The 26,234-nt window shown below is 46.6% G+C and overlaps 1 protein-coding gene across 6 annotated transcripts in view; it reads right to left on the bottom strand.

Annotated features, from left to right (window-relative positions):
• Positions 1 to 7,099: 7,099 nt before the first annotated feature.
• The window catches only part of CRACDL (CRACD like), a 53,333-nt gene continuing 34,198 nt past the window's right edge, over positions 7,100 to 26,234 (bottom strand). For 5 of the 6 annotated variants that reach the window (XM_082751534.1, XM_082751536.1, XM_082751531.1 and 2 more), the window contains 5 exons: positions 24,806 to 25,036; positions 21,318 to 22,917; positions 13,726 to 13,925; positions 11,896 to 12,031; positions 7,100 to 11,084 (listed from right to left, as the gene is read on the bottom strand). In XM_082751534.1, the coding sequence (XP_082607660.1) occupies positions 10,936 to 11,084; positions 11,896 to 12,031; positions 13,726 to 13,925; positions 21,318 to 22,917; positions 24,806 to 25,036 (2,316 nt within the window). In that variant the 3' untranslated portion in view covers positions 7,100 to 10,935. The remainder of the gene's footprint in view (positions 11,085 to 11,895; positions 12,032 to 13,725; positions 13,926 to 21,317; positions 22,918 to 24,805; positions 25,037 to 26,234) is intronic. The other variant, XM_082751532.1, reaches the window with a different exon arrangement.

Raw genomic sequence — 26,234 nt, 5'->3', positions numbered from 1 at the left:
ATGCTTCAATGGCTGAGCTAGTTCAAAAAAAAAAAAAAAAAACATTTTTCGTTTTGTGATGTTGTAAACTTGTTTTGTGCACAAAGCTGCTAGATGTACAGTTCGTGCATTAATGTGTGGCTTGTGCAGCATCTATTGAAGTGTTAATACTCAATAAATAAAGGGATGAAGAAAAATACATTAAAATATGATTGCAGATGCAAATACTCTGTTGCCAAAAAAATAAAAGGAAAACAAGAGCCCCATTGAGAACATCTTTATTCCGCCTTTTCTATGACTGCCTTCTGAAATAATCTCATACATGTCGTGGTGCTGCTTCTCAGCACAGAGCTGTGTCTCACCCAGAAGTCAGGCGTGACAGTGCCCTGTGGAAACCTCAAGACTCCTTTTCTGTAGGTAAATTATCAGCCCAGTGGAATAGCTGAGGTGGGAGAGAGCAAATAATTTGTCCGTGTCTCTGGGGGAGGTAGGAACAGGGCTGAACCTCCAAACTCATTTTCTCTTCCCTCACATCAGCATTTCACTTACTGAGGTGGTAATAATCTTTGAGCCAGAAATGCCTCTGCCATATCACAGAACGGCCAAGGTGGGAAGGGACCTCTGGAGATCATCTGGTCCAACCCCCCTGACAAGCAGGATCACCACGAGCACATTGTGCAGGATGGCATCCAGGTGGGTTTTGAAGATCTCCAAGGAAGGAGACCCCACAGCCTCTCTGGGCAACCTGTGCCCATGCTCTGTCACCCTCACAGTACAGAAGTGCCCTGTCATATTCAGCCAGAACCTCCTGTGCTTCAGTTTGTGCCCGTTGACTCTCGTCCTTTCGCTGAGCACCACTGAAAAGAGTCTGGCCCCATCTTCTTGACACCTTCCCTTAAGATATTTAGATACGTTGATAAGATCCCCTCTCAGCTTCTCTTCTCAAGGCTGACCAGTCCCAGCTCTCTTGGTCTTTCTTATAAGAGAGGTGCTCCAGTCCCCCCGTCACCTTCACAGCCCTCCTCTGGGCTCGCTCCAGGAGCTCCATGTCCCTCTTGTGCTGGGGAGCCCAGACCTGGACACAGCACTGCAGACGTGGCCCAACTCCTTCTGAAGACAGAAGCTTTCAGATGAGTTCCTGCTATGACATGAACCTGGAAACTGTGAAGTTCGTGTTGTGCCCACAGTGCTGACAGTAGCTGAGGTCCAACACAAGGGTCGGGAACAGTCAGATACAGGTACTGCTGCAGAGAGTTCACATGAGAGGAGGTCATGCTAAGAGTAAAGCATTTTGATTGCCAGATCATTTCCACGTGCCTGCTTCATGGCACTGTCTATTGGTATTCCACAAGAGTCTTTTTAAAAGACAGAAAATAAACATTTTCTGGAAATATTTTGAGATCTTTGTGCACTGGACACCATCAGAAGCAAAACACACTGAAAAGATGTCTCCTTTCACCTGCTTTGGAGTGACTTGGTGGCTGGTCCACTGTTGGTGGGGAAACTGCAGCTAAAGGGGAGTCTGAATCAGGGCCTCCACGTACTCCAGGCTTCTGGCACAGGCTCCCCTGCCAAAGAGTGGGCTGGCTGCACATTAGTCTTTGCATCGTTGTCTTTGTCTCGTCTCTCTTGTGGTCTGGTCCAACCCAGCTCTTCACCATCAACCCTCCTGCCCATGGGGAGCTGGGGGTCGGCCTCTTCTCACAGGTAACTAGTGACAGGACCAGAGGGAATGGCCTCAAGTTGCACCAGGGGAGGTTCAGGTTGGCAATGAGGAGACATTTCTGCTGAGGAAGAGCAGTCAGGCACTGGGATGGGTTGCCCAGGGAGGTGGTGGAGTCACCGTCCCTGGGGGTGTGCAAGGAGAGGTTGGGCCTGGTGCTTGGGGACATGGGTCAGTGGGTGGACAGTGGTGGCAGGGGGGTGGTTGGACCAGGTGATCTTGGAGGGCGTTTCCAACCCTAATGATTCTGTGATTTTATGATTCTGTGCTACTCTCCTTTCTTCCCTGACTGCTTTGCTTCAAAATCCTTTGCCAGAAGCATGAAGAACAACCAGAAAATCTTAAGCAAGCTCACAGTGGTATGAGGGGAAGAAGAGAAAGATTCGTGAGTGCCTTGACAAAGTATCACCCTGCACCTCGCATCCTTTTAATCATGCCCAGCCTTATTGCATCAGGTACTGGTAAAAAGCTCAAACTCCAGATGCATCCCTTATCACTGGTAAAGGTTTTGCTCTGTGGCCGTACACGCTGAGCAACTGAGACCAGCGCGGGGAGGATGAGAGCTGCCACTTGAAGCCAAGATGCGTGCGTGCCAAAGTGATTTTGCCAGCAGTAGATCTGGAGTGGAGGGGAGAAGGAAAAGAGGACGACATCTTTAGACCCCCTCGCTCAAACTACCTGCAGTAGGTTTTGTCAACCTTAACTCGTGTCCTCCCGAGGCACAGCAGGCGTCAAGACAATCCCTGTGAGCACGTGAACTTGGGAGCACTGGAAATAATTATCCAAGCCACTCTCCATTTAAACCAGCAGAGCTGGTGCTCTGCTGTAATGAAAAGATCTCATTCTTTGCCCTGTCGCAGCGGGAACCCGGGCTATATTAAGCCACCCTGACTGGCCTTTAAGGTTTTAGTGATGTTTCTTTCATTTGAGAGTTATCTTTCTGCCAATTTAGAATCCCATCTCTTCCCCACAAAGCGAACCTACAGCTACCCTAGCAGCAGCAGGAGGATGGTAGATGGCCAGGAAAATAGAGGTAGGAGAGGAGCGTGGCATTTAGAAATAATGAGTTCATTTTCCTGCATTTTAGGGCCTTTTAGACCAAGGTTTTAGTAAAAAAGACAAATGAGCCTCAATCAAAGAGGAGCTCTAACCGAGTATCTGGAACAAGGCATAAGTAGCAACAAGGTGGGCACTGCTGCCGCACCAACCAGCAACAAGAAATGACAGTAATAACACGAGAGCTTTGGGACTATTAGGCAGCTCCATTCCCTAGGAAGGACGCGGAGGACACACTTTAAAATAAAGCGGCGTGGCCCTTTCTTTGCAGATTCAAAGGAAGCTTTAGCTTCCCGTCTCCACATGCAAAGGAGGCGCTCAGCTTTCTCTCAGTTGCATGCAAATCACTCTCCTCACGCACAAAGGAAAAACAGCAGTGTAAGAGCAGTATGTTGATATCGTATTTTATACCTCAAAAAAAGGACTTTTCAAAATGACAGCTCCCGGTGTGATCCCACATGCTGTGCAATTGTGTGGGCAAACGCTAATTCCACCCAGGTAATGAGAGCAAACGGGACGGGGTCAGGAACAGGCACCAGCAAAGGCAGGCGTGCTCCTGGCAGCCGGAGCACACGGAGCAATTCCTGCACCCTCTCTAAAGTTTGTAGCGTGTCGGAGATGACACGTCTGATAGCTGCAATAGCTGTGCCACTGGCATGCTTCATGCCATGCTTACTGCTGCTGTTATTCCTGGAGAAAATAAATTTAAAAAAAAAAAAAAGCCGTAAGATATCGCAGCACTGACACACGGCGCCCTTTGTGAGTTCAGGTGATTACAACTTAACCCCGGGTTACAGGATTATGGCAGATGTGTAGCAGCGTGTTCACAGCCAGCCCTCAGGATGACTCATCTCGTGATGAACCTCGTTATGGGCGAGGAAACCTTTAAGCTGTCAAAAGCCAGGTTTTGTCCCTGGCTGAATGGAGGAAAGAGCAAGGCCAAGGTGGAGAGCATCACTCTGGGTGCAGGTGAGGGGCTTGGTGGCAAGCAGTGGATTTCTTCCTTTGCTCTCCCACGGCATGGTCTGTGTCACAGGCCCCAGCCCTGCCCCTTCCCTGTGCATTTAGGACAGGCTGGGATTGCTTCCTGGACAGCATGGGACTGGGATGGTGAGGGGACAACATCCAACCATCTCCTATGGAAAGCATCTCTGCAGCCTGGCCTGCAGCCTGGTGCTCTTCCCGTTTCATCAAAACCTGTTTTTGTTTTTAAATCGGAGTAACACTTCTCTCTGCTGCTAATTACAGCCCAGCAATCCTAACTCAGTGTGCAAACAAGGCCATCATCCAAGTATTGTTTTACATAACCAGAGCACCGGAGTTGTTAGCATTTGCATAATGTTCAATTATTTAGTCAGAACATAAAATTTGTCTCCCTCTCCAAAACATTTTTATGAAATGTCTCAATAATTAAACACCACTATGTTTATTAACAGCAGGGGAAGCTCATAAAGCGTATTAGTCACAAAGAGACAAGTAACTACATCGAGCTACAGTGATCAAAAGACGCCACGCCAAGGTAGGTGGCCAAGCGTGGCGAGCCCAGCGGAAACTCCTACAGGCAGCTGAGAGGAACACAAAAGCACAGCGGATCAGCTGCTGTACCTCAGAGAGATGGGGGAGCCCAAATTTCATGGCTTAATTCACTCATTAATCAACATGCAGACTGCTTTGATTATATTGGGTCCCTGTGTCTGTGGCAGGTAACGTTTGGGGACGCCTGAAGGCCTGTGCTCTGGGGAAGGGCTCTGCTCCCACAGGCTGCCCGTGGGGCCTGGGCTTTGGGGTGACTCCCTGTGAGGTTCAGAGGCTGGGATGAGGTTTCTGAATGTGTGTGGGATGTCCCCAGCTCCAGGTAAGGCTTGGGAGAGTGCTTCAGTGAGTCAAACTCAGAGGCTGCAGTGGAAGAGAGCTGTGCTGGTTGTCAGGCCGCATAGTGTTGGATCAAAACAGCTCCCGTGCCCAAGCTCCACATTGTCCCAAGCTGCTCAAAGGAAAGGCAGAATCTGGGACCAGAAGTTGTTTCCTTTTAAAGGTGCGATCACACACTACATTAAGAGGAAGAATCTCGTACGTCCTGGGAGCAAGCAATCTTCTCTAATACCAAGTGTTTCAGTAAGTGGCGCTTTTTAACTTACATTTATGGGAAGCAAAAATGTTCAAAAGTTATTTCATTTAGGCAAGATGGAGATTTATGCCCCTTTTAACTCTGAGTTTATTCAGTAGCATTTCAATAACGTTACATAAGAAATCAAGCTCGAGTCCTCCTGCCTTCTCCAAAACTCATCCGTTACTTTCTAACGAGGTCTCCAAATTACTCCAGACAGCTTCTGAGAGACAGGCGTACAGCAGAGAGGCTCCCTCTTCGTCCATCAATCTGTACAAGGGCAGCCAAGGCAGCCACCTCGTCTCCTCCCACAGCCTTGGCGCGATGCCTAAGGCTCAGTCTGAGCGCGGTGCCCGCGGACTCCTATGGGTAGAGCTGAGGAGTTATTTGTGCAAAGGGGGAAAAAAATGAAATGGGAAATCCTTCACAAAATAATATTTTTGGAGGAATATTTTAATATTAATATGGTTAATATTTTGGGAGGAGTCCGGAGCAAGAGGGCACGCTGGGCTCCTCGCAGCCCCCTCAGGTCGGACAGCACTGCTCTTGCTCAGGAGTCCCTTTGTTGTGGGTCGGTGTAAGGACGTGACCACACAAAAGGCTTCACGAGGCAAAAAGCAATCGCTTTTGCATCACTCGCCTCCGGTAGATGCAAAGGAGTTAAAAGCAGGCAACCCTTGCTTAGAGGAGCAGCCGAGCTGGGACCAGCGTGTGCTGTGTCTGGACAGGCTCAGGGCCTTGCTCGTCTGCCTCGTCGGCAGGCAGCGTGCCCATCAAAATCATCTCCTCTGCTGAGCGGGGAGAGGAAGAGCCAGCCGCTTATTAAGGCTTCTCTGTTATTTCTTTCGTGAGGGTGGCTGTATTTTCCTGAACTGCTGTTAAATGAATTCTCCTCTTGTCTGAACTCGGGGGGGTTTCCCTCTGCTCTTTCTGGACTGCTCTCGTTTGACCCTGGGTGTAGGCAGTGGTTTGCAGGGGTTATGGATAGTCACATTAAATTCAGAGGGGTAAAATAATAATAATAATAATAACAAAGAATAAAATAAAGCGAGGATTGGATTTCTTTGGGAAACACTATTACCAGAGCATGATGTTGCTCTCCAGTGCAAACTCCCAGTTGAGCTGCTCGGGTTGGAAAGGCCCTTTAAATATCAGCTGGTAAATGACCAGCTCATGACCCTTCCCTTTATTAGCCTGTTTCTCAGGCAGAGTTTACTTACAAAGGCAGGTTAGGAAATCACACCTCAACTCAGAAATCATGGGGGAGAAACGGGGACTCCTTGCTATGGGGCATCAGGAGGCCCCCAGGTACCGCTGTACCTGGCTCCGTGTCCTTGCAGACGGCAGAACAGGCTTCAGGGGGACTGCGAGCCTGCTCCGCGTCCCATTTCATATGCAAATCAGCTAATAAACAAAGCCTTGCGAGCTAACAAAAAGAAATCAACAACAGACTGCAAAGGTACCTGAGGTGGAAGGAAGCAAAATGGTTCTCCATCGCTGTGCTTTGGGAACTTGGGTGCAGTCTGGGCTGTGTTCGGAGCAGCTCCTGAGAGAGGCTGGGGGTCCTGGAGAGGGAGGGAGGTCAGCAGCTCCTGAACAACCTCCATTTAAGCTGCAGTAGGTGAGCCAGAAGGGTTTCTTCTGGGAACAGAGCCAACGGAGAGGAGAATTAGGGTCTGGGGGTGAAGCAGAGGCACCCACAGGAAGGAAGATCTGAATGGACCTTGGGAAAAACGTGTTGCACCAGCATAAAGCTTTGAAGAGTACCACGAGGCAGAGAACTACCTGGGAGTAATACTCCATAAAAACCTCCTATTGGTATTTATTCTGAGATCAGGCGATCAGACAACAGAGGATCGCATGCTCTTCGAGCTCAATACCTCCCACCAACATCTGGGCAGCGTGGTGAAGCTTGGGAAGAAGTGAGCTAAGGTAAAATTCATCACGGAGCAAGGGGACAGCCCCAGAGCTGTGCCCACTCCTGCGTGGCGAGCCCGTGCTGGGTCACCCAGGTTGTGCCTTGCCCTGGGGCTTAATGAGCTGCGCGGCGCGGCCCCGTGCTCACAGATCCCTCTTTTTTCCTCTGACTCTAACAGTGCAGAAGTGATCTGCGAGCCGCAAACACAGAATCCTGTAATTAAACCTTTGTTACCCGCAGCTGAGTGCTCATCACGTCTACAAAGCAAACATTTTGGCATGTTTATTGCGCTCCCTCCAAACTAAAAGGGGATTAATGGTGTTGCAAAATTACAGCGAGCTGCTCGCTACGCTGCTGCTGGATATTTTCCCTGACAACAAGATTTTATATTCCTCTTCATCTTCAGAAAAATGCAATGCATTTCGCAAACGCTTTTACTGTCAAAAGCAACACAGCACAAAACACTATATCAAAGTAAAGGCTGGAGGGCTATTTTGGCCTTAAACATTTATTACGCTTTGCTGTACATTAAAAATCATTTAGTCATTTCTTTTTTTTTTTTTTTTTACTTAAAATTACTAAACATTAGGAGGTAGCTAATTACGATAATCCCACTCGTAAACTAAGTCACCGAATGTACAGGTCTTGCAGAGGAAGATGCACGGCACGCGGCTGCATTTGCATTGCGCGGGGCGCTCCACCACCGGGGACAAAACTGATTGCCAAATGTCACCTTGCTCCTCAGACAGAAGGCCAAAGACATCTCACAAATCACTTCTGGGAGAGGAAGCCGTTCTGTTTCCCAAGTGTTTTGTTGTTGCTCTTTGACTGCAATCCAAACTGCGTCCGTTTATGCGCGTGAGTCACGAACAAAGGGTGAATTTTTAGGTTTGATGCCAGCGTTGGATGTTCTGTACCGACGATCTATATTGCAGCTGCCTGAGCAAAATGGATTGGCTGGAGTCAGTCATGTTGCTTCTCGGCTGGAAACGTGCAATGACGTCCTTAGGAAAGCTGATCAGATCTGAAAGGCTTGTTCCTGTGGCGTGAAGCGTGAACGATAAATCACCCTTCATACGGAGAAGAAAAATGTATTTGTATTTGCAGCTTTCCATTGCCGCCGATGAGGCATTTGTCCAAAGCAAAATGCACAGGTTCAGAACCTGTTTTCTGCCTACCTGTTGACCACGCAGCGGTGCCAGGACTCACTCACACGACCCTTGGACTTGGAATGAAGAAGTGAGGGTGCAGAGCGATGCTGTGAGAGGATGAAATTTCCCCCGGGTGGCCAAGTCCAAGCTGCGGAGGGCCACGGGGCTGCTTTCACACGGGCCAGTGCCGATGGCTGCGGTACGAGGCAGCGCAGAAGCCAAGTCCACCAGCCAGAGCCTTCAGCAACCTCCCAGGCCAAGGCCCCGCCGTTCGTGTTGAGCATCACTTGATGGGTTTTGACTCCACAAATGTGTTAGCTGCTTTTCGAAGCACCTAAACCCTCGGTATCTGCAGCCTCCTGCTCAGATCCAGAACACCCCACGAGGTGTCTGAGAGCTGTCTGAGATGGGGAGCACCCGGGTGTTGCTTTCCCTGAGATCGCACAGGCCATGCCAGCGGACCCCCACCTTCCTGCTCCATTATTCCTGAGCCTGTTCCAACAGGAGATGGTCTGAGGGCTTTCCAGGCTTCCCCACGCAGCTGCTGCACAGCTCGCACTCCAGAAATAGGCACAATTCATCAGGTTTCATGATTTTAGCCAGTGAGAAGACTGCAAGGAGGTGGACCGTACCTTCAGTGGTTGAGTCATCGTCCCTGGAGGTCTTTAAAAGACGCTTAGATGTAGAGCTTAGGGATATGGTTTAGTGGAGGACTGGTTAGTGTTAGGTCAGAGGTTGGACTCAGTGATCTTGGAGGTCTCTTCCAACCTAGACGATTCTGGGATTTACATCTCCTGATGCATGGGATGTGGGTTGGGTCTTTGGCAATAATGGGAGAGCACATATCGGGTCCTTTTTTCATATATTACAGTCCTTTAATACAGAAACCATTTGCTGAAGATTGCTACAGATAGCAACAATGTATCTTAAAATAACACTTTATGCTAATGAATTATTTATTACAGAGGGAGTTAAAATGCTGCTTATGGTATCAGAAAAATGTGCCCATTTCTACTGTAGATCCTACAGGATGACCTGGATACAAAAACAAAGCAAAAAACCCCTTGAGATTAAGGGCTGTGCACCCATTCTCATGGTGGGGACAACACAAAAAAGTGTTTGCATGACCAGCCTTTGGACAGCATAGCCCAAGGCTGCTGTCGTGTAGCCAAGTCACAATTTCTGTTGAGGATCTATTAGCAGAGGGCTGTCTCACCACTTCCAATGCCCTTTGTGGCCTGTGTAAAAGAGAAAACCCTGGGCCAGTCGGCAGGAACCACCTGGGAGCCAGCCCTGCTGCCGGCTGGCTGGCGAGCTGCGTGCAGCTGGGCAAAAAGCTGAGTGAGGCCTTCGGCAACCACGCGAGCTTCCTGGCTTTGATAAATAATACAACACTTGGTTTTCGTCCTCCTGTTTTCTGTGATGAAAGATATCTGTCCAAAATCTGCTGTCGGAGCCTCGGATACTCACACACTCCAATGCCCTGCTTATTTGTTGTGAAATGAAATAATCGTCGCTGAGCGAGGCTGGGTTTTACTCCACACCTCCTCAGAGAAAACAAAACTTCAACACTGCAGATGTGCTTCCTGGGAAATCCTAGGTTTCCTAAGGTCTCCCTGCATTATTTTTTTTTTCTGAAAGGAATGTTAATGCAACAACAAATCCAAAATCACAAATGCAAACATAAATAAACCTAGGGAGTGCAGCAGTAAGGCAACACCTCACACGTACACCCATACACAAAGAGAAACGTTTGCCTTAGCAGTGGTGCATTCAATTCCCAGTGTTTTGGAATGGGTTTTGTTGTTAGCTTCTTTAATTGCAATTGCATAGCTCACGGGAAGGTGCTACAACACATTCAGAGTGATTTTGGTCAATCAGCAGCAAATATTTCTCTCTTCAACCTTGTTAAGCAGCTGAAGGTGAATTGCCCACACAACTTCATGAGCTGGAGTCCCAAACTGGTGCTGGAAACTCAAGTTGCACAGTGTGAGAATATTATATGAAGGTAGTAAAGTGCAGAGATGCTATTATTATTATTTTTTAATGAGAATAATTATGAGTCGGTAGGGGGTGACATTTGAAGCTGACACTGCAATGGAGTTCACAGTTTCTTCCAACATTTCAGTTTGGGCTGTAGCTCAAGGCTTTCCAGTTCTTTTTTTTTTTTTTTTTAACTAAACATACAAACTGTCTGTTGCCACTAATGCTATGCTCCTAACTGAGAATGATGATTTCACATAAAGGAAAAACAGTTGCAACCAGATAAATTCAGGTAGGAAAGATTGGAATGCATCAATGAGCTTCCTACTTCAGTTCAGTTTCCTTATTGCTCGCTATCTAGCAAAACTTGTGCAACCAAGGTTGTTCATAGAAGGAGCGGAGGAATTTTTATTCCTGGTCATGTATAAACGTGCACACTTGTGTCTCATGAAATGTAACCTAAAACTGGAGGCTGCACCACTCTCGGTTCAGCTAGGCAAACACAGAGCTCAAGCAACACATTTTAGTGGAGTACTCTCTAGGAGCTATTCATGAAAACCTCTGTGGTCCACACAGCTTTCACAGAAAAAGCGTCAGGCAATTCCAGTGAAACACAACAGAATCAGGATGTTACTGCACAATTTATACATGTAAACAGAGGAAAAAACCGACAAACAGAAGTTTCCAGCAACGACTGAAATTCAGCAAAATTTTAAAAAGATCCTCTTTTGATACAAACATCTTAAAATGCAGAAAACACAGGAAATACTTAAGGCAGAAATTTTGTTTTCCAAAGTGTAAGTATGTCCTCAGCATAATTTAAGTAATCCATTGCAATCCTGATTGCTGCAATTGCTTAAGGTAAACTTTTTGACTGCACCTATTGCACACATTCTCCACAGCTATATAGTAAGAGCCCTCTCTGGTATCAGAGATTCTTCATCGTGATTAGCTGGTCTGTAGAAGTTCGATTTAGTAGGTGACTTAATTAGCAAAGATGTCATTTGTTTGCATCATTCTACTTTATAATGTGGGGCATATCACTCCAGGCTTGAGATTTCTTTTTGGCGAGTTCCATCCACGATGGCTGGTCTGGAGCAGCACTACTGGCTTTCTTAAAGGGAATGATTTCTTCCTCTTTATCCGTCAGTGCTGGTGACTGAGCTACTGTGAATAAAACACAGGTACAGTTTATGTTAGCTTGCTGTGCAGCTATGCAGCCTAACTCTCCCACTAAAAACTTGCTGAGTCTTGCTCTGCAGTAGGAAATCTTTGCATTTCACATCAAAACTTCCACAAGACATTACTGAGTTAATAACCATTCTGAGCACAACAGAATGCAGTGGTTTGGTTTGGTTTTGAAACGACAAATACACTTTGGTCCCTAAACTTACTAAAAACAATAAGGTGACCTCGATTCCTTGCCATGTTCTGTGTTAACAGCCAGGCCCAACAAGAGCGAGACTTTCCATTAGCAAGAGCACTCATTTGAGACTTCCTCCTTTACCCAACCTTCAACTCACAGGAATTTTATTACCGTCCAAATTTCTGCCCTTCTTTCAGATTTGAATTCACCAGGTGGATGCAAAGTTATTGCGGGAGGGCTGATGGGCAGATAGTTGGTGATCACATCATTCTTGCTTGCTTGGGAAAACATGTGGAAATTGAACACTGCTGAAAATAATTTTGCCTGCATTTTGCTTTTTACGTTTGCGACCCAATCCTGTGAAGTGGCCTGGCACTCTTGATTCACATTTCTTTCAACCTGTGTTTTGACTAGTGTGTGATCAAAGAGGGAAAAGGAATATGGCACCATAAAACTCCAGGCATGAGTGCTGAGAATACAGTTTGCTCTTGCTGATGTGGGACTGGGGAAGAGATTAGGATCTAACCCCTACTCCTCCTGCACACTCGAGCAGGATTTCTTCTGACAAGGTTATGAGATAAGAGGCTACATTGCAAACATTTTCTTTCCTACCGGGGACAAAGTGTGACAGTGAATTGGTTCTCATCAGCGGCTCCTTCACTTCAGACTTTGACTCTTTCCTCTGTTCTTCAGAAGTGGGTTTAAGTGCCAAGGATGAAGGTTTGCTCCATTGCTGCTTCACTGGCTCCTAGGAACAGAGAGGGATAAAATCCAAATCATGCCCAGAGAACAAGACCAATTTGGAAGAACAAGAACAAAAGGGAGTGAATGTGGTGCCTGTTGTGGTCCAAAGACCACAGGGACTTACCACACACCAGCTCCACTCCTCTCACTCAAACCAGTAACTACAGAAAGCTCTGGGGGGTTCACGTTAGTGCCCACAGTACTCAACTTTACAGATTGAAACTAGTCCTCTGTATATCTTTTTTTTGTCATAACAGTGTTTATGAGTAGGCTGTTATAAAGTAAAAATATATTCCAAGCCCTTGGGAAACCTCTACTAACATATAGAGGACATAGACACAGCCTTGTTCTCTCATGCTTCCCCTCCACCTCCCAAATTTTGTGTTTTAGTACACTGCTTTTTTGGAGGATTGAATGTAAATTTCCATAAAAAGGAAATCAAACACATCCTCCCATGATTTTTTTTTGCCAGTATCAAGAAGTACCCTGAAGTGATAGTGCCTGGTGCCACGCGAGAGCGAGAGGAAGCGGGAGCAGCACAGCGGCACCACGCCTCGCACACTGCCGTCAGGAGCATCTTGGCATGCTTCTCTCTTCGCTGATGCAGGGAAATTAAACGCGTGGCATGAATTTTAGGGAACATTGCCAACTACAAGCTGGAGCTTCCTATTTTGACACAGAAACCGTACTTTGGGATTATTTAAACCCGCAGTGTTTTAACTGCGGTGACAATGCTGCCTATTATTGCAGTTCACAATCCTGCCTAGACGTTTTATTAGATTTTATTTCTTGTTAATCTACCCACTGCTATTTTTCATCACCTAGACATCTTTTCTTATTCAAGGGAATAGCACAGCGATCTGGGTTTCTTATACTACCATTTTAAGCAAGAAACTAGGTCATTTGCACTGGGAATGGTAAACTGGTATAGGCGAGGAGACACAGGCAGCACTTGCACGCTGCTGCCTCCACGAGCCAGCCCAGCACCAGCGAAGCCTTGTTAGTATTCTGCATTAACACCAAGTGCTTCTGCTAGCACAGCTTTGTCACCCGGGAAGATCTCTTGCTACAGGTATCACCTTCCTTTGCAGGGGATCTTTGAAGAGGCAGCGTCGGCCCATGTTCTGCGGCACCACGTGTGCGCCTGAGTTATCCCTGTACAAAGAGCCAGAATTTGTATCTTGGCACCGGCTGCAAGTGTGAAAGTTATTTTTATCCCGTTTCACTTCTCGGAGCTCTAAAAATTGTTGCTCTAAAATCCTTCTGGGACCAAGCTCTTCATTCAGTGTTAACTCAGCCAGAAGGTGTAGGAGATTCAGTGCAATGGTGTGCTTAGGAAAATAATTAAGGGAATTTGTTCCCGCTGTATTGAGAGAGACCCTACAACTCAGCACCTCATTTGGGGTATTTTAGCGTACAACACACACCCCAGATCTGGTGAGTGTGATGTGGGAACCCAAGGAAGTGCACACACCTCTCTTACTTCCAGGATTTCTTGGAGATATAAAAGTATTTATCCGAATAACCAGGGGACTCTGCATCTGTAACACATTTATGAGAGCAGTGTCTCTGTTACTTATGATTACACTCATTAATTATCTGTGATCACTGCAGCATTTGGTGGGTAGAATAGCAGTAGATACGGAGACTGCTGCAGGAATGGGATACAAAAGCATCCCCGATTTGTACCAAACATACCTCTGTTCTTTCCTTCTCTTTATTCTGTTTCTCTGTGTCTGATTTAGCATCTGGAGTTACGAGTTTCTCTCTGTCGGGTTCCTGCTCGTGCTGCGTGCCCCTCTGCTTCTGCCTCGCGATGGTAATCCAGGCGGGCTCGGTGGGACTGTCGGGATCCCTTCTGGAGTCTCCAGCAGTCACCAGGGAAGGCACGCTTCTCTCTGTTGGCAGATTATTTATACACGTGGTTACTCAAAAGAGTTGCAATTAGCTTCAGCTCTCACTTGCTCAACACACTGGGTTGTCACACAAAGCGGGATAAGCCTGGGGAAATAGGAATTCTTTTTAGTTTGGTCTCCAGAGAGCAATTTTCATGTGTTCACCATTTTAAGTTACCATTTCTACTGGTGAGGGAGATGCAGGGAAGTCCGTCAAGCTCCATCAAACTACCCATTTCCCGAGGTCTCCCCTTCCCCCTGGAGAAGAGCAGCAGCTGATTCAAAGCTGGACACAGCAGGGCCGTGGGGTTACAAAGGTAATTCCTCCCCAGTTCATCACCCTGCTCAGGGGCCAGGGGCGAGGCAGGCCCAGCCGGGAGGGATCGCTGACCCGTGCTCAGCTGCTGTCACCCTGCCTCAGGACCCCACGGAGGTGGCAGATGTTTTTTGGGGAGCTGTGACCTATTTAGAAGCACGTGGCCCCGTGACAAAAGCAGGCAGGTGTCTCTGAAGGCACGTTTGAGACGCCTCGTGCAGGCACGGGGGACGAAGGGGATGCTGCTCGCCCAGGCAGCCCTCACACGAGCTGCGGCCTGTGAGCCCAGGCACGTGCTGAGAGGGCTGTGAAGTTTGTTTGCTCAGGGCTTTCCTCATGTCACTGCTGTACCTCCCCGTGACAGAGCAGTTAGCTGAGCAAGGAAGCGCTGCACGGCCTGTGTCAGCTGAAAACCACAAAGAGAGAAAACAAGGTTTTCTTTAAGGCCAAAGGAAGATGCTTCATTTTTGTCTCATTTCACAGGCCGAGAATTTAACGCTGGGAGAGATCTCCAGGTGTCACCTGGTCTGTCTTTCAGCTGGAAGGCAAAAATCAGCTGCAAGACCAATTTCACACAAACTCTATCCTCACCAACATCTAGGCTGTTCTTAAAACCCTCAAAAGATGGGACAGACCTCATGGCCTTCCTAGACGACCTCTCCAGAGAGCTGGCTGTTCTTTTTCCACTAGATTTTCTCCCATTGGGTAAGCTAAATCTTCCTTGCTCTAATTTAAATCCATAAATTCTCCTACACACTGTGGAGATGAGCAGATTATTCAATGCCATCCTTGTGGCAGCCTTCTTATGCATTTGAAGGCTTAGACCACATTTCCTTTTTTAAAAATATAATTCTGATTAGTTGTATCCTCTAGATGCTTTTGTATGAATTGTCCCAATTTAGTCCAAACCTTCTTCCAAAAGATGGTGCTCAAAACTGGCAGGTATCATCGTGATGAAATGGTGCTAGCAGCAGGTGGAGTGGAAAGGCTCCTCCACATGCCATAGAGATATTCTCCTGTAGGTATCGGTCAGTACAATGAGTTTTTAGGTTTCTTTACGGGATTATATCATTCTTGCTTGAAATTTAGCTTGTGAGCTCCAGCTTGTGTTACTTCCCTTCTCCCCTTCCCTTTTTGGATCTGTGCATCCGATTATTTTTGCACTCATAGCAGCATTTCATACTTGTCTCTAACAAAAATATTCCTTCCAAACTGTGTCTCCAACTTCTCAAGAGCACACTGATTTCTATTCTTGTCCTGCAGCGTGCCCGCAGGCTTTCCAACTTGGTAGTACTTGCAAATGTAGGAAGCACACACACAGCTCCATGTCCTTAAAAAATACTGAGTGGTGCCACAAGCAGGATGACCAGCGTTAACATGACAGCGAAATCATTAGCTGGCACATTCAGCAGATTTCTCCAGGATAAACACCAAATCCTTTACTCTGAAGTCCCCCTTCAAGCCTTTCCATAATACTGGGAACCCCGCTTTGCTGGTTAACACACGGGAGGTGTTACTTCTTAGTCCTCACGACTCAAACTCACCCTTTGTGCTTTGTCCCATTTCCCCGTCACGCCACAGGGCTTTCTGTCAACAGCAGCTGCACCACGTGTTGCTCTTCCTCAGCTCCCACCAAACAATCCATGCCGACAGCGACTGCTGTGCTCGGGCTCTACCTACTGTGCTTCGTGTAACAGTCTTACTGCTCCTCGTGCTCCCCTTTCTGTTATCCTCACGTATTTAGAGGTCCTCTCTTATTTTCATACACATTTCCTAGCACGACAGGGCTGCCGATCCCTCAGCGATACCTCAGGAGACTGCTATTGTAGCAATGTTTTTCGTAAGGTGCGTATTACAATGGGCAGCATCAAACACTTTGGCTTTTCAGATAATTCTCCTTGATGAGAAACCAGACAACCTAGTCATGCTAATTAGCAGGCGGCCAAATTAGAGCCAAACCTCATCCCCTAAGAGATGGTATCAGAACGCTCCTGTGATAATGGCAATAAAAAAGCTCTTTATCAACATCTTTAAAAGACTTAAAGATAAAGGTATGTACCTGTGCAGGCCTGACCTAGGACAGCAGGACAGCAGAGCAGTAACACCTACACCAGGGAGGATCAAGAGCTTCTGGGAGGGGCTCTCTTGCTTCTTCAAGCAATTTTGTTTTTCTCTCCTTGTTGTGAGTCTCTGCTACAGGAAGCAAGTCAGGCAGGCGAGGCAGGGGAAATGTGTTCTCTTCAGCAAAAAGAAAATTAGATGCAATCTGTGCAGGATTTGCTACCTTATCAGTCAGCCAGCATTACCGTACAGGGACGAGGAGATGCGTTCACAATTTATTATCTTGCCCATTGCCCAGAGGTCCTTTCCATCCTCCTGCCTCCAGCTCGGGAAGGCAGCGTGCACGCATCGCTCTTCCAGCTGCTTTATGGCACTAGCAAAAGATGGAAGGTGGCAAAGTAATGCAGGAGAAAGTCACGTGGAGCGAGTCACTGCTGCAGCTGAAGGTTGCCTGAGTCTTTCCTATGAAACTCTGGAGTCCTGAAGAGCACTACAAGGCCAAAAGCTTTCTCTGGAAGCGACTATTGGCAAGAGAAGCGTTACTTGCACATCTTCCTCATTTCAGCGACTGCCCACTCACCCCAAACAAGCCCTCCCTGTCGCATCTCACCCCATCCAGTCACGAGGCGGTCAGGACGCTTTCGTGATTCACCGTGCAACAAAGCTCAGCATTTAAGGAACTGCCGAGCCGCGGCGTAACCAAGAAGCACTCAAAAGACCCATCCAATTCCCACTTCTCCCCTAAGTCACACACACACGGAGGCTCCCAGCAGGTACACGATGCTTTCAGGGAGACAGCACAGCCCAAAACACGAGCAGAAGCATCCTCTGTCGGAAGCTGTGCAGGGCTGGCATGCCCCCAGCTCCACAAGTGCTCTGCCTTTCAGTTCTCCTTCCATGAGGCAGGGGTGAGCCTCTCGTTTTCACATCGCACTCAGGAATTTCTGAATAAAACTGGATTCTGAATCACGTCCTTCAGTTCTGCTTACAACACGTTGTTTTGAACAATGCACTGTTCAACCCTCCACCTAGTAACTTCATGAGCTAATAAAGGATGGCGTTGGCAGTGATTTCTCTCTCCTTCACTCAGTTTTAATCTCATGATTGTTCCTTTCCTTGGAAAGGATTTGTCCTGAGGCTTTTGGAAAGAAGAGCGAGCCCCTTCTTCCCCTTGGGACAAGTCCCAGAAAACAGGAGGGCACCGGGTCAGAACTTGTCCAAGTGCTCTGCACATCATGTCACCACACAGGAAAGCTCAGCATTTACTGCTCAAGCCTGCTGCCTCTTGAAACCACGCACAAAGGCTTCTGAAGCTCGTCCTCCACCTCTTCCACCCCAGCACATGCAAACACAAGCCCCGCTGCTCCACCAGCCCTGAGCTCCTCACCACTTCCTCAGCTTCAAGGCTCCCCACCAAAGAGAGCTGCCCCAAATGAGCTGAACCCTATCGTACCTTTTAAATCCTTTCCTGCAGATAAGAGTCACCAAAGCTCTTCTCAGCTGGGTCTGACAGCAGCAGAGCTGGCTCAACACTCCTTAAAGGGGAAAATTCCCCTGCTGCAGTGGTTAAATGCAGGTATCTGTTTCCTTCTGTATCTTACTAAAGCAGCATTTTATTTTCCTCTTAGAGGCTACAGCGCTGCTCTTACAGATGAGATTTCTCCTGCCTAAATATTGGGGAAATGAACGTGTCCACTTCGGACTGACAGTCGGGTGTCATCCTTTCACGTGCATCTGGCCGGCTGTGTGAACAGTAAGATGAAGGCACAACACAACTCTTTATGGACAAACGAGGATCCAGAACTGCCTTGTTACTGTGTGCAGGGTTGTGTGTGTGCACTGCAAACAGCAAAGATGTATTTAACACAGCTGTGAACTTCAGGAGTGGATTTGTTTGAGAGATGGCCTCAGATACTGTACCTGCTTCCTTAAATCTAAAAGCCTTTATGTGGACAAACTACAGCAGAGGCTCCTTATAACATTTCGATCCCCTACCTGAGGCTGCACCTTATCCCTGCAAGGACTGCAAAGAGTGGTTACTTTTGCCATACAAAAGGTCTGAGGCAGAATATTACAGGCTTTTGAAAGACGTACCTCTGAGAGCAAGCAAAGCTAGCTTGTGTGTTTCCTGTGTGTTGTGAAAGCAAACATACTCAAAACTAATCCAAACAACTTTACACGGGGATGAAAGCCCCCTGTGTACACAAGTGTCATTGTTTTGTAAGACTGCTTGTGCTTGCATTCCACATATTTCATTCCCCATCGTTGTATTTTTGCTCCTTGGCACTCGGCATGCTCTGTTCTCAATATTTCCCCTTCATTATTAAAGTGCTCTGCGCATCCGTGTCAGCATACACAGCCAGTTCCTTAACTTCAGACAAAGCAACTCGAAAAGGTTTGGCTATATATTTCAGAAATTTCTTTCTTTTCCAAGCTGCTCTGCGAGGGATTTGTCTTTTGGTTGGATCTTTACCACTGATGTTTCTCTTTCTTTTTTTTTTACAGAAGAAATTGCTATGTTTGCATCACAGTCTGTTTCACTGCTGGAAAACAGCAACATCAGAAAATAGCCTGACACAGCCTAAAAAACAACTTCTTCGGGAAAAACAAGAGGGCAGCCTTCTTTTCAGCTATAGACAGATAGAGGCAGCATTAGAGCGATGTCTTTTATGTAGAGAGAAACATTTCTCCAGTCATTTCGAAGCCCAGATTTGCCATGCAATGCATACCAATTTCATTCACCATTACAGTCACCTTCCTTCCCCGAGTTCCTTTTCTCCTTTAGAGAAAGTCTGGTTACTGCAGCCCCCCAGTTGCTGATTTTTCTATATCCTAATGTGCACACTCTCACAGGTATTACTTAGGGTTTTGTTCTTGTACTAACCCATTATCATGCATTGTTTTTGCCCTTTAGAGGATTTATAGAATACCAGCCCCAAACAGCAAAGCTTAGCATTTAAATTCTTACAAAAACTTGTGCCTTTAGCTCCAGAAACTTAAAATTTGCTGCTCCAGACAGCGAGGGTGACTGATTTCACACGTCCATTGAGAAAGTCACCTTGCAGCCCCACAGAGGCCAAGCAATCCCCCGTTAGTTCTCCAGAACATGCTGGTGAGAAGGCTGCTGCTTCCACCTTTGGCACCAGGAGTGCTGAAAAGCCCAAAATTGAACCGAATGAACCAAATTGACACTTGCACAGGGCCAATGCACTGCCCTACAAAGTCATTTTTCCTTCTCTACTCAAGACTCTTGAGCCTCCTCAGTCTCTTCTCCCAAGCACCAAGTGATAAGACAAGAGGAGATGGCCTTAAGTTGTGCCAGGGGAGGTTTAGGGTGGGTATTAGGAACAATTTCTTCACTGAAAGAGTTGTGAGGCATTGGAACAGGCTGCCCAGGGAAGTGTTTGAGTCACCATCCCTGGAGGTATTCAAGAAACGCGTAGATGTGGTGCTCAGAGTGTCCTAATGGACTTGACAGTGCTGGGTTAAAGGTTGGACCAGGTGATCTTAGAGGTCTTTTCCGTCCTTTATTTTTATGATTCTGTGGTTCTAAGATGCCCGTTGCAGAAGTAATGCCTAACTCTCCTGGGGTGCTGCTGTGTGAGCCCCCTATGCCCCCCAAGCTGGTGTTGTGCCCAGGCAGCTGAACACACCTTGCTCACCTCGGGCTGATGTGGTGGCTTGGAGCAAGGAGGTGTTCGATCCTATTTCTAAGCAGAAAGGTCTGTAGTGGGTTAGGAAGAGCCTCAGGTCCATTTGGAGCAGAGTGTTTTGTGTTTAGAATTAAACTCTGCCTTAGCCCTGGCATGCTGAAATAGCGGGATGCATTGCAAAGCTTGAACAGAAATAGGTGGAAAGCTGCAGCAGCTTTGCTTGATGTGGTATAATAATAACAGCGGGGCCAGCAAGAGGCTTCTGCCACCCTACAGCACCAGTGGCCTGAGGCCATGTCCTGAGGTCTCCTTTTGGCTTGGTGTTCCCCCACTGCGAAGCTCAGAGCCTGACCCCCAGTGGAGCACAGCGACCGGAGCGGGGCAGCCCCACAGCAGCACAAAGCAACCTCTGTGTCTCCTGCCCACATGCTGAACATCAGACTCGTGACCGGACAGATTCAGCACAGGGAAGAAGTTTCTCCCATATACTGAAAGACATAAGGTTGTTTTTTTCCCCTTTTGGCCACTCTTTGAATGTAAGAACAGAGGTTTTTTTTCCTGCTCAAACTGCTTGAACGTACTTTACTGAGCTTGTTTACTGTGTGGTTGCAAAGACCTCAGATTGTGGTGTTGCTTTCTGTCTTTTCTGTTCCCCGCCTGTGGCACACAATATATTAGTCTTCAGAGGACTCATTTTTTTTTCCTCTAACCCAATTATATTTTGGCTTACAATACAGACAACTGGGTGAAATTTAACAATCTGCAGTAGACTTGATCTTGGGGTCTCTTCTGGCTTTAAACTCCGGCGAGCCGCAGGGTAGCTAATTCTTGTTTCTAAACAAGGAGCGAGTAATGGTGAAGATGGATAAATGAATAAGCAAGGCTCAGAAGAGACAGCGTACAAAGAGCATGCTGAGCATGCCAGGCAGTTAGTAGTATTCCTGCCTCAGTACTCTGGTGAGAAAGAAGGTCTACAGATCTGAGTCACTCATCCCACACAGAGCACTGCACTTCATGTGTGCTCCTGCCTTTTGAATTTCCCTAAAGCAGCTCCGAATGGGGACGTTGGGTAGCTCGGCGTTTCTGCTTCACAATACTCACCAATGCGCCTTATTTTTGTGAGTGTCACTTGGAACATCCTTTAAACAATGCTACAAAATTCAAAATACAAAAAAAAGAAAAAAAAAAAGAGGTAAAAATACCTGTCTGCTGCTTCTTCCCTGCTGCTGTGATAATCTTTTCACAAAGAGAATCGGGGAGCAACACCACCGAAGGCAGAGCCGTCAGCTCAAGCTCACCAATTTCAAGAGTCACACAACAGGGCTCATTACTTAAGCTAACTTTATAAAGTATCAGGAGGCTTACCAGGCACTTTACAAGAATTTGGCTTTTTCTCCAAGTCTCTGTCTTCGTTTCTGGATTCGGGAGCGTGAACAGCTTTGTCCTTGCTTGCATTAGCATTTGGAGCAGTGATGTTTTGCAAGACTGGCTTTTTAGGCAGCGGAGGCTTGCTGCTAAGCTGTTCAGAGGGCTTTGCTTTGGATTTGATCTTTTCGTTTGAAGAGCCATCAATATTTGTATCAGCTGGTTTTCTGATCTCCGCTTTATCACCTTTTAGAAACGAAGCCAGTCCCTCGTTTTCAAAATTAAACTCTGCGCTGTATCTTTTAATTTCTTTTGATTCTGGTAACCAGTAGTCTCTGTATTTCAAGGACATCGAGGTGGATCTAAGTTTTACTTGAAAAGGACTTTTATCTTCACAGCTTGGCTGATTCGGAGATACCACAGACGAATCCCTTTGCACCGGAGCGGCATCGACAGCTGGAGACACGCAGGCAGCTAGCACTGCTGTGCACTGGCCCACGTTCTCAGAGCCAGATTCTGGCAGCAAAGTCTGTTTTTTAGGGCTACATTTTCCCTCCTCCAGATCTGATCCCTTCTGCGAATCTTCGCTCCACTTCTCATCTTTCAAGGAGGCCTTTGCAGTGGCCAGGAAGAACCTGGTGCTTAACGGGTTGTCAGAGTCTGAGCTTTCTGGGAAGTGCAGGCTCCTGGTCCTCGGCCTCTCCCGTGCAGAGGAGACAGAAAACTTTCTCAAGGCGTTGAGTTCACTGGCTGCTTTTTCAGCTTTCTTCCCCAGAATTTCCTCCTTGTGGACCAGCGGCTGCCTGCTCTCTTTATCAGAAGCAGCTGGTTCTTGTACAGTCTTTGTTTTCTCTAGAGACCAGGAAGCGTTTGATCCCACCCGGGCTGAAGCAGTGGGATGTGAAACATGGAACGAATCCGTGGGCTGTGCAGAACCTACGAAAAACTGCCTGCTAGGCTCTGACAACACATCGGCCTCTATCTTTGCCTCTTCGTTACAGGACGTTTCCACAGGCATCCGATCATCCCTCTGTGTGTTTTGTTCTGACCCTTCCGAGCAAGTATCACTGTTCTTACTAATTGAGATGTCTTCCTCAGATGGTGTTTTATTCACTGGAAACACAGAAGGAAGCTCCTCGCTTTCTTGCTGGGCTGACACATCACTACTCACATCCCCAGCCAAGAGAACCGCTGGTCCTGGGGAATCTTCTTGCTCTTCTACTTCTCTGTCTGGGCCAGAATAGGGAGAAGTGACGGAGCCTCTGCCTTCTAACAGCAATGGGGCCTCCGACTTCTCGCATGTTGTTTCCAGTGTTGGTTGGCAGCCCTCTGGTTTATTCTCTGGTAGCGGAGCTTCCTGTACAACAGCAGGCTCAGAAGTGGGCTGAGTCATCTCTGGTCTCAAAGCAGGGGGAAGGTCCTCAGGCACTCTGGGTTTCTGCCAGGAAGCCGCATCCTGCGCTGCAGCTGTGCCGCACGGCAGTTCCTGATCGCTGGGTTTGAATACGGCATCTGGCAAGTCTGCCTGCACCTCCTTTCCATCATCCTCTTCTTCTTCTGGGGTGCAGCTCAAATCAGTCAGGGATTCAGACTGGGTCCTCTGCAAGAAACAGATTCAGAAAGCCCCCATCACCATGTACAGATTCACATTTTTTTATTTATCGTTGCATTCACAACCAAGATCTCACAGAGGAAGGCAAAACTTGCCGCCAGTGCTGAGCATCCTCTTTTCTTAACCTACCTCCTGGATGCTTTTTTTTATCTCCGCAGATCCTGGAATAACACATTTCACCAGCATAAAAGCCATCAGTGACACTTCCTTCTGCACAACTAGCGCTTTCATGCTCTTATAGATGGGAAGTTCATCACAACAATGACCACTGGACTGTCCTTGGCACTTGATTCCCCAGAGCATACTGGATATGTTGTGCTGCTCCTCAGCAAAAAGCAGCACTCGAAAGAGAAAATCTGTCCCTTTGTGTTTTGCTACTCCGTAATAGCATTAAAAATAAAACAACCCATTCTTCCTACAGCATGACTCTGAAGAGGGAAGGGTACATGGAAGGAAGAGCAGAAAACTAAGAAGTCCATCAGGCTCTGACACACCATGCCAGCTAAATATCTACCCTTACTTGGCAGTCTTCTGCCTAATTGCACTGCGATACAGCACAATCTCACCTCCTTTGTGTACAATTCTTCTTCTTCTTTCAAGAATTGCACTATTTGATAAAAGTTTATAATTTCTTGCTTTGCAAGTGCAATTGCAAAAGCAAAGCTGCAATGCCAGCTGCATATCCGGTGAGGGCCCAGGAATGTAAAAGAAGGTGCTGGTAAGCCAGAAGCAAAGTGCACAGGCAGAGTTGTGTGAGAAAATATTAAAAACTGCATTTTCTAAAGGTGGAAACTCTCTTTATGGAAAAGCAGGAGGGCTCAATCATCTGGTAGTTTGTAGGCAGATTGGACAAAGCAATTGTATTTCAGTAATAAAATGACAATGGGAGAAGAGGTTTGATCAGACAGTTGTTGCTTTATATGCTTTTCTAAATAATTGGCCTCATCATTGTGTTGCTCACAGCAGTGCTCTAGCAAGCCCAAAGATCACTCAGAGATTTTGAAAAATACAGAATAGCAGCTAAGTAATATTTAAGGACAGAGGGAATAATATTCCTTTTGTTAAGCAAGCCAATTTAACAGCTTTAATGTATTGGAAACATTGAAAGAAACCACAAACAATAAAGTGTAAATACTGTAAAGAAGAGCTGTAAACTTTAATTCTAAAAAGTGGAGAGAAAGAAGAAAAATGAAGCTATGCCCTTCCCAAGATACAACAAAGAACCAGAAAAATGGTGCTTTATAATGATGGTTTAAAAAACAACAACAGTTTCAGTTACATGCTGTTGTGTTTTTTTCTGTGGAGACTTCTTGTACATCTCTTTAAATCTCACGTAAAGGCTGACAAGTTTTGGGGGCAGGGAGAAGTTCTGATGTACAGAACTTGGCTCCAACTAATAGGTCACAACTTATTATTTCTGTCGTTTCTGAAAATATAAGCCCTGTTACATTTGGGAATTTAAACCAGCTCCTCCATCAGCAGTCTCTCAGAGACGGAAGATTTCGCAGCATCTTTCAGACCAGAAGTAAACAAGTTGAACGTAACACCTTCTAAACATTTTTTTAACTAAGAAATCAAGCAGTCAGCCCCAATTTCTGGATCACAGACAAAATACTAAACTGTGCTGCACGGTTAATTTAAGAAGAAATTGTGACACAAACTGCTGCATTAAGAGAGCTGACAAGTGATCTGATAATATTTAGTCTGTTGCTACTGTCTACTCCAGAAACACTCATCAACTAACAGCTATTAACAACCAAGAAGATGTCCATGCCACAATCTGACTTTTCTTGTTATATCTGAGCCTGAAATACAAAGTCCAGCAAGAACTTCCTAGTTTCATGTCAATGGTGACATGGCTTATTTTCACAATTACCTGAGAAAATCTTCTCATTCTACTGGACCTCTGGTTCCGGGGTTTTATCAAAAGCTTGTGTTTAGCAGCAGAATTATCCAAGCACGAGGACAGCTCAGGTGGAGTGTCAAAGTCGGCTGCAGGTGAAACGTTAACATCACGCGTCTGGGGAGCTCCGGTTTTAGCACTTCCACGCCTAGGGAGCAGCTGACCATCCGCAGAGCGAGATCTAGAAGGAGGACCCAACGTAACCTAAAAAACGAAATAAACCCCCAAGCAGACAATCAAACAAAGAAACCAAGATACGAATGTAACAATTCTACAAAGAAGGGGCCATGTTTATTGCCATTTTAAGGTTGCTTCTTTTTCTTTCTGACGCCCTTTTAAAATACAATGCGTTTCCTATTGTTGTATGTGGAACATGGGCGTTAGCAATTCTGCATTTTCAGCTGCTTGAGTATCATGGTGTTACTGCCCAGTGGGGAAGAGCAGGCCACATTTAACTAGAAGATGTAAAGCACAGAAATGCACGGTCAACACATTTTAGAAGACAGATTTATGAAGAGCACTCAGCTACAGAACCTAAAGGGCCAGTTTCCTTTCTGGGTCTCTCCTCCAGCATCCCTGCCTGCTAGGCTCCTACCCACAGTTTTGCTGGGCTGGAACATCTCTACCTTCCTGTACTGCATCAGGTCCCTTCCAACTCCACAACGCCTTCCTCAAACAGCATCAAACATCAATGGCATTGATACTAACGTCAGCTTGCATTTTCACCTCAAGTACTTACATCTGTAAAATAAGCAGGGATTTTACCTGAGGTGTAATATTTCATTTATAGACTACTCTAGGGAAGGAATTGATGGACAATTCCTACTAGTGGCCTGGAATTTCCAACCTGAATGCTCCAATGGTTGCTGTACTTTCATGCAGCTGGAGTTGAGCCTGCCTGAGTGCTTCACCAAAAACTGACAGAAAAAGGAGGCTGAAAAAAATTATGAAAAATGACTCTAAAGGGGGTTCTTCCTTTCTTTCTGCTTCAGTTTGTGCAAACAGGCAAAATGATATTTCTAACCTATCTGTCGTAACATTAACATAACCTCTGACACCTCTTGGTAAGTCTCCCTTTGGAGGCTTGAAATTCCAGCTCATTTCATCAGAAGAGGTCTCCTCCCTCGTCACACTTTGTTCTGGATGGCTCCACAAGTGGTTTTTTATTGAAGGGGAAAAAGGGAGAGCAGCATTGCGGTGATTTTATTTAGGGAGGGGGAAAAGCATCAGCATTTGCTGCCAGTGTGCTCTGCAGCCAAAAGACAACCTGTAGTTACAGCTTGGGCCTGCTACAGCTTCCTCAATGGTCAGGGGAAAACTCCCATTGATTTTAGGGGATCCTGGATCCACAGCTTCTGTCCATGCTTTCTATTACCAAAAAAAAAGCACCTCAGCCATGCTG

The sequence above is a fragment of the Aythya marila genome (genome assembly GCF_965140915.1).
Source record: "Aythya marila genome assembly, chromosome: 1".
In the NCBI taxonomy this organism is placed as follows: Eukaryota; Metazoa; Chordata; class Aves; order Anseriformes; family Anatidae; genus Aythya; species Aythya marila.
This window is presented reverse-complemented; position numbering and strand designations above follow the sequence as displayed.